The sequence below is a fragment of the Euprymna scolopes genome, chromosome 36, assembly GCF_053919585.1.
Source record: "Euprymna scolopes isolate OS-2025 chromosome 36, ASM5391958v1, whole genome shotgun sequence".
Classification (NCBI taxonomy): Eukaryota; Metazoa; Mollusca; class Cephalopoda; order Sepiida; family Sepiolidae; genus Euprymna; species Euprymna scolopes.
The window spans coordinates 46028018-46036830 of NC_136517.1; the positions used below are offsets into that span (position 1 = coordinate 46028018).

Sequence of the window (8813 nt, forward strand, 5' to 3'; positions counted from 1 at the left end):
TTGGCACCAAACAGGGGAGGGAGGCCTCCTCATTCCTGGACGACAACTTCCCTAGAGCTGGTGACTTGATCAAATCACCGGTTTGCAAACCTAAACTGCTTAAGGAGTAGATAGGCTCTGCCTGTCTATACTCCATATTCCTTCTTTGCCTATTAGCCAGGAGCAGAGGTGCGACCACAAGGACTCATTAGAGACGCCCAGTGCTTAGCCTTGTTTCCTAACTAGGGCAATGAATGCCGTCCCCTACATTTGCCTTATTCCCTTCTCCTATAACTGGGCATATGGAGGGTGCTTATTTACCATATATGCTAACATGATTGGATTGGGCCACTCCTGTCGGACAAGTTTGAGGGTACCGGCTTGACAGTTGCTGGTTCCTGTTTCCAACTGACAGTACAGAAGCCCTTTAATAGCGCTTAGAGCGGCTGTTCTATCATCAGTTGTGTAATATCGGGATATTTGTAGTGCCATGTCACGCATGGAAAGGCACCCTGTACTCCTCTCTGGTGGATGTTCCCGAGACCACATGTGCTCTACTCGTGTTGCATGATGGTGCCTATGCACATGCATTTTGCCTAGCACCTCAATCTAGATCTGAAACTACTAAATAGAATGAAATGATAGCTCAATCCAAAAAAAATGTTCAAACCAGACACACACTCACGCCTCCTCCCTTGAGGCATGCATTTACACATATCCGAGGACTTAGAACTATCTTAGAGGATGTAGAATAATTTCTCCTAGCAAACTCCCCAGATATCTTAGCACTAAGTGAAACTAATTTGCACTTCTCCATCCCCTTTAACCTTTAACATGTCTGGTTATCTTACACTTTGTCGTAAGGACTTTAACAGGAACAGACTTGGAGTCTATATTTGTAACACCCTCCCCATGTCTAGGGAATCTAAACTAGAATCAAGTGACCAGGCCTTCATGTGCTTTAAACTAAATTTACAACATAGCATTAGTTACTTGTATTTTCTTTATTGCTCTCCATCCAGCCAGGACTGTACTATAATCAATCATGTCTCTTACAGCATAGATGTAGCACTCTCCCTTGACACTAGCACCAAAATACATGTATTTAGTGACTCTAACGCCCGCCACAGAAATTTGCTTGGATTCTCTAACTTCACTGACACAGCTAGTAGCATCATCCATAATTTTGCTATATCCCATTCCTTGACACAGACAGAACATTCCCGACCCGTCTCCCAGATCGCCAGGACCAGCAAGCCTCACTTGTGGATCTATTTCTGACAAGAGGTCCTGAGGATCGTGTAATAAATGCTGATTGCCCACTTAGGAATGCTGATCATGCTATGATAATGATAGAATCCCTCTAAACTCTTGACCCCAAGTTGAAGAGCCATTGCTCAAAATGACAACATACTAAAATAAGGCTGACTGAGATGCCATTAGCGAACGCATGGGGAAATATCTTTTCTCTTCCTGCAGAATAGTGCGCAAATGAGACTACTGAATGGTTCAAAGCAGCAATTGAAATATATGTTCCTACACAGAAGTTCTATAACAAACCCCACCCTACCCAATGGTTTACTTCTACTTGCAGTTGCCATTGCTCAGAGGCAACATGCATACCGTAGATTTATCCAGCATAAGTCCTGTACAAACAGACAAAGTATATAGAAGCTAGAAGTAATTGTAAGAAAGAAGTAGCAACAGCTAAAAGTGAATCTACTGAAACCACCAGGAAATGCATTGAAGCGCAGAAATTAGGAACTCATGATTTCTGGAAAATCTACAATAGTGTAGTAAATAATGGGCAATCAATAATTCTCCCACTATCCAAGAATCATGAGATTGTTTGTACATCAACTGAGAAAGCTAGCATGTTTGCCCGTTATTTTCCCTCAAACTCTACCTTGGACCCAGCAAACCATTCCCTCCCTGATTTTCCTCTGTGGACAGAAACCACACCAGATGATCTAAAAATCACCCCTTCTCAAGTACATGATATCATAAAAAACATAGATACCTCAAAAGCATGTAGACCTGATCTCATGCCAGCTGTGCTATTAAAAAAAAATGCTCCACTGAGGTTGCTCCAGTTCTCTCTAAACTCTTTAACAAATGTCTTACCGAATCTTACTTTCCTGACAGCTGGAATATTGCTTCTGTGGTACCAGTTTACAAAATCTCTGGCAAACAAACTGACCCATTAAATTATTGCCCAATTAATCTCCTCCGGCTTTTCGCCAAAATATTTGAGTCTTTAATTAATCAAGCTCTAGTCCACTACCTTACACCTGCTAAACTTCTGTTTGACCATCAATATGGATTTAGGCAAGCCCGTTCTACTGCAGATATTCTAACTGTAATCTCTGAACGTATATACCAAGCACTGAATAAGGCAGGGGAGGGGAAGGCAGTAGCCCTATATATATCTAAGGCTTTTGACAGGGTATGACACGATGGTCTTCTCATGAAAATAAAATCTATGGTATTACTGGACGAATACTTAACATAATTAAATCCTTCGTAAATGAGAGAAGAATCCAGGTTGTCCTCGATGGGCATAGATCCAAACAATATAATATAAATGCAGGTGTACCTCAGGGATCGATCCTTACCGGATAAAATTGTCTCTGACATGGGTATATTTGCTGATGACATCACGCTCTATAGCAGGCATGTGGGGAAAACAAATGAGCACACATCTAAGGCAATGGCGGAAACCCTAGAGGAAGACCTTCACTCTGTAATGGAATGGGGTCAGAAATGGATGGTAATGTTCAAAGCTGCCAAGACAAAGCTCGTTTCCTTTAATAATTATATGAAATCTTACCAACCACCAATAGCTATGGCTAAAGATACATTACCTGAAAGTACTTTGTTCAAACTCCTTGGCTTAACGTTCACAGGGAACATGAGTTGGAATAAATACATTGAGATCATTGCCAGGACTGCTGCGAAGAAAATAGACTATCTCTACCGTGCTTGAAAGTTACTTACGCCTGAAAGTATCCTGTACCTCTACAAAGCCACCATTCGCCCATGCATCGAGTACTGCTGCACATTTCGGTTGGTGCATCTGCTACTAGTCTCTCGCTCCTGGATAGTGTTCTAAAGAGAGTCGCCAACCTGATAGGTCCTGAACTGTTATCTAAGCTTCAGCCCTGTTCAATCGACGAAATGTTGCATCCCTCCGCTTGTTTTACAAGTATTTTAATGGTAGATGCTCTGACGAACTACAAGCTATTGTACCTCCTCAATGAAAATACCCCCAACAAACCTGACAAGCAGCAAAGTACCACCCCTACACAGTAGAGATCCCTAGGTGTAAGAAAGCCTTTTACTCTAATAGCTTCTTCCTCAGAACTGCTAGACTTTGGAATTCTCTTCCGGTTTCCTGCTTCCCCAACTGTACTGACATGCAGAAGTTCAAGTGTAATGTAAACAGACATCTTGCTGCTAAACTCCCTACATAGTACCCCTGAAACTTAGATCCCTAATAGCAGCCCCCTACATCAAAGTGGCAATGTGCCTTGTTTGGTTAAAAAATGTAATTTAAAAAAAAATGGTAAAACCAAACAGGAAAACCATGTAAAAAAATAAATTCATTGGACTTAAGGAGTTGGAGTCGGATAAAAAATTCCGATTCCGACTTCTTGTACTTTTAGAAATCCGACTCTGACTCCAGCTAAAACCTCTGACTCCTTCCGACTCCGCAACCCTGGTTGGAACAGGTACATTGAGGGCATTGCTAAGGCTGCTGCAAAGAAAGTAGGCTCTCTCTACTGTGCTAGAAAGTTACTTATGCCTGAGAGTATTCTGTACGTCTACAAGGCCACCATTTGCCCATGTATGGAGTATTTTTACCACATTTGGGCTGGTACATCTGCTACTAGTCTTTTCCTCTTAGAGTCCAAAAGAAAGTCACCAACCTAATAGGCCCTGCACTATCCGTTAGGGTTCAGCCACTGTCCCATCGACAAAATATTGCATCCATCTACCTGTTTTACAAGTATTTTAATGGTGGATTCTCTGACAAACTACAAGCCTTGACGGAAATACAACCTACAAGCAGCAAAATCCCACCCCTACACAATAGAAATCCCTAGATGTAAGAAAACTTCTACTCTAATAGTCTCTTCCCTAGGATTGCTAGACTTTGGAATTCCCTTTCGGGTCCCTGCTTTCCCTGACTGTACTGACATGCAAAAGTTTAAGTGCAATGTAAACAGACATCTTGTTGTTCAACTCCCTACATAGTACCCCTACAAATTATGTCCCAGATAGTAGTCCCCTACATCAAAGTGGCACAAATGCAATAAAAAAAAAGAAAAAGAAAAAAGAACACATAAAACACAAAAACATATTACAACCTTTAAAACTCATTTTGGTATAAAATTTCAGATTTTACACCACTGAAGCAGGTCATATGACTATTATATTAATAAAAGTAATATCACACCTGTTAGCTGGTATTGAGCCTTCAAACACTGGTTTTAGTGTGGGTCTGACCGACTCTTTTACTGGGATGTCTTTCCTGCTTTTTTGGTCCTCTTGATTATGATGGTCCACTGTTTTTTCTGGGGAGGCTGGAACGGATTTTTGATGCTGCCCATCTCCGAGGGTAGATCTTGATTTCAGATCTTGAACCTCACGACCGTCTTGGTCATATATATATGTCCAAAAACTGTAATAGGAAATCACAGCCACAAGACAGAGAGATGCGGCCGCTTTAAGCATGGTTTTACTTTTCATATGTAAAGCTAAAAAAAATTATAAGCTTTTAAATAATGTCTTAAATCTCCGTGTAAAAACGAACATGGCAAGAAGGCCGAGATATTAATGAATTTTAATGACTTAAATGTATTTACAATTAAATTTTTGTTGTTCGTTTAAGAATTAATTGATTTTTAAGTAATCACCTGAACGAGCACCTGTTGCTGGTGACACACAGAAGAATCCGAATGCGTTGTTGCTCCATTTTATTTTTAAAGAATTCATCAATTTTGTACCTTTGTTCGTTTACTTTGTAAACATATCATCATTAACTGACATTTTTTAAAACACATGATGATGGATATAATTTTTAGCAACTAGTTTATACTAAATAAGGTGTAGCTGAAACATGTATACACATATGTAGCCCAAAATCGTTTTATAACTAAAACTCTAATGGCTGCTCGAATGGTGCAAGGTCTAACGGATCTGCCCAATGAAAGCAGACTCAAAAAGCTTAACCTTTCCTCCCTCGAGCGCCGACGATTACGCAATGCACTGATTTTGGCCTGCAATCTCAACTCATCAATGGTCATTAACTCAGAACTTATTCACTCCTGAATAAAATAGAAAGAGGTCTACGCGGACCCTACAAGATTTCGATTGAACAGATTTCGAGCTGTTCTCACAATCAGAATATCTGGATTTTGCGATAGACTTCCAAGTAATAAATGCACCAACAATGCAATAATTCGAGATAGATTTTGAACAGGTGACTACTGTGTTCTCTTTCGTGTAAATTTCTATCACCCTCTACATGGCATTTGAAATGGTCGTTTTTATTTTTTGCCAATAAATTGAATTGAAAATGCAAAGAGAAACAGAGATATTATTAGCGCTTCCGCTTCGTATAGGACGAAAAAAGGTTTTAAAAGGCTATCGCTGAAACATGCATGCAGACATGTAGCCCTGAATGGTTTTATAAATAATATAATAATAAATATATATGAGAGCGAGTGAGTGTGTTTTATATATATATATATATATATATATATATATATATATATATAAACAACTTGACCGACAGGAGTGTATGGGATGGGTCTGCAGTTTTGAATAGATAAAAATTAATAGTTTTAAGCAGTAGCAATTAGCCTGACGAATCCTTTGTTGGAATGAAACACAAACATTTCACAAAACTTGCTACACATATAGATTTATACTACTATTATACACTAGTTCACATAAAGTAAAAAAAAACTTTTTAAAATAAAAAAATTTCGTTTGTTTGGATCGTTTGATTTTTTTTAAGTAAAATTTGATTCTCGTAAAAATAAATAAAAATGAATAATCGTAGTAAAAATTAATTTTTTTTTTTTTTTTTTTTTTTACAAAAAATTAGTAAGTTATTATCATATATAATTTTACTTCATTTTAAACTTTTTATCAACTTAATCTATTGTTTAAATGATGAAGATAAATGCTTGTCGAATTCTGCATCGAATGTCCATCTGTTTTGCTTTTGGGCAAAGTCGAAAAAAGAGTCGAAGTGATTTTCAAAAACTTACACAACAAAGACGTCATCCCCGCCGAGAAATGCATAGTTTAGTTAAATTTACAAACGAAACTAAAGAAAAAATAGTTATGGGGAAAATAGGAGGTAATGAGAGATAGGTTCGAACGAGTTACGATTATTTCATTGTTGTTAATTACGTTTGAAGTTGAGCGGTAAAGTAACGAAATTCAACTTAACTTTTCTTCGCCTCTCAAAACTCAAACAAAACTTTTTTTAACCTCCAAACCCAGAAGAGCTCCAAACTGCTGCTTTATTCGCAAAAAAAAAAAAAAAAAAAAGAAAATACATATATTTCTTTCTCCTAAACTCTTTCTTTTATTTTGTTTCAATTCAAACCGATACGCCATAAAAGGGTACTTATGCACTTATGTTACCGTACTATTTCTTAAATAGTATTTACAAGTTAAATTCAAGTTTTACGATATCTTCTTTTTTATTAAATTTTTAGGTGAAAGTACAGAATAATTACAAAACAGCCCCCCTCCCGATGTTAAGAATGGCTTTCTTACAAAACAGCCTCCCTCCTCCTCTAGGTGTGTCAGAATTTTTTGTGAATTTTTGACACCCATAACACAAAACTGCGAATAAAATATTTAAAAAAAAAAAATTAAAAAAACTCGTAATTTCTCTTTTTAAAGTGGGTGGTTTATTTTCTTTATGGAATGTACTTCTAAAATAAACTATTAAAGTTGTTTAAAAAATAATAGAAATATTATATTTCTTATTTTAATAATAAAAAAAAAACAGTATTTACGAAGTGCCTGCCATGTTTTTACGTAATGAAATCAATTGAATTTTACGATTTAAATTTTTTTCAATTTTTAAACTTTAAAAATCTATCAAAATTTACTAATGGCAAATTTTACGATATTTTCAGGTTCAATGTGAAATTTTATGCTTTTTCCAATAAACCAAATATAATATTCTAGACAAGTGTTCTTTTTTGTAAACCCCCCCCCCCATTTTGAAATGTCTATTCAAATGAAAATAATTATCTCGCCTCATATTTATATATCGCAAATTGAAGATAAAAGATCAATAAATAAAATAAGCTAATTTAAAACAAACAAAAAAGAACAGTTATTTGCAAATTTACCTGTAAAGTTCAAAGTTTAAACTTTTTTTTTTAAACCACGTTGAATTTTTTTTAAGTGATCTTGTTATATTGTTCATAAAATTTTGTAGAATTACGACAATTTTTTCTATTTCATGCAATGTTTTTTTTTAGATATTTAAAAAAAAATTCACTCTATAAAGGAAAAATAAAATATATTAAATCAAAAACTGATGTATTTCTTTGAGAGAAGAAAAAAAATCACAAATTCGTAGAGCGTCTTTTTTTTTTTAAGGCAAAAACTGATAAGTAAAATGTGATTATTTTTTACATACGGTGACACATATTTCTTCACGCACAAGGCTTGACAGCTTACGCGTATTTGTTGTTTTTATGTCCTGCTATCCATCCATATTTCAAAACAGGAAGAAACACTGCTTCGCAAACACCGGTTAATGCTTACGTAATGGCGGTCTTTTCAAATAGTTTTTTTTTAAATTCTTTTATTTAAAAAATACATGGAATATAAAATATAAATATAGACAAATTCTCATAAATGAAGAATGGAAGCATCCATTGATTAGTATTTTATATAGGTAAGTGATTTTTTTAATTTATATATAATTTATTATATTTAGATAAAGTTAAAATTCATTGGATTTCGTGAAATCTTTTTTAAAGAAAACCGATTTTAAAAAAATATTGTATATTTTTCGATAAAACCTTTCATTATTTTAAAGTTTGGTCTTTGCTCCTTTTATTGAAAAAAAAAATTAGTGTTTAAATTACATTATTCATATTGTTATAAGCTTTGAAAGATAGCGAGTACTTAATCACTCCTTTTTTAATGGCGAATTCTGACACTCCTATCCCTCCTCATGTTAAGAATGGCTTTCTAAACAATAACGTTATTATTTCAGCATGGTAACATAAGTGCATAAGTACCAAAAAGTGTCCGTTTCTCATTTAGAATTTAACCTAATTAGAAATTAAAAAGAAAGGCTAAGGAAAAATATTTATAATATACCTACCTGATTCGTTACGGAAAGAAACTATCATACTCCAAAAATTACGTAAAATAATCCAGTAGTTTTATTTTTATAAAGATAATCATTTTTAAACGATTTAAAGCGATTAATATAAAATAAAAACAATATTTTCCTTTATTATTAGAAAACTATTCTTAACAGTGGGAGGTGGGCTTTATTAACTATTCTGCACCGATGTAACCTCCGACCTTCTTCAGGTGTCTCTAGTCAAACTCAAAGGATCTTTCTGTTGAACTTTATGAAAATAACACTCAAAGTGAGAATAGTAGTCTGAATAATCCAAATGAGGCAAATTAGTGTTGCCCTTTTCTCTTATCTGCAGCCTCTTTCCCACAGAATAGTTTGTCTCTGCTCTATCGTTATTTTCATGGCAAGTGCTGAACTGAACTCCAATTTATGGTTCCCCCTTGCCAAACAACTTAAGGTTATTTATGGTTCCCCC

At 35.5% G+C, this 8813-nt stretch overlaps 1 protein-coding gene across 1 annotated transcript in view; it reads right to left on the reverse strand.

Annotated features, from left to right (window-relative positions):
- Positions 1-6483, reverse strand: part of LOC145260447 (glucoside xylosyltransferase 2-like) — a 42879-nt gene extending 36396 nt beyond the window's left edge. Inside the window, exon 1 of the mRNA XM_080118497.1 lies at positions 4439-6483. Coding sequence (XP_079974623.1) covers positions 4439-4731 — 293 coding nt within the window. The 5' untranslated portion in view covers positions 4732-6483. The remainder of the gene's footprint in view (positions 1-4438) is intronic.
- Positions 6484-8813: the final 2330 nt, after the last annotated feature.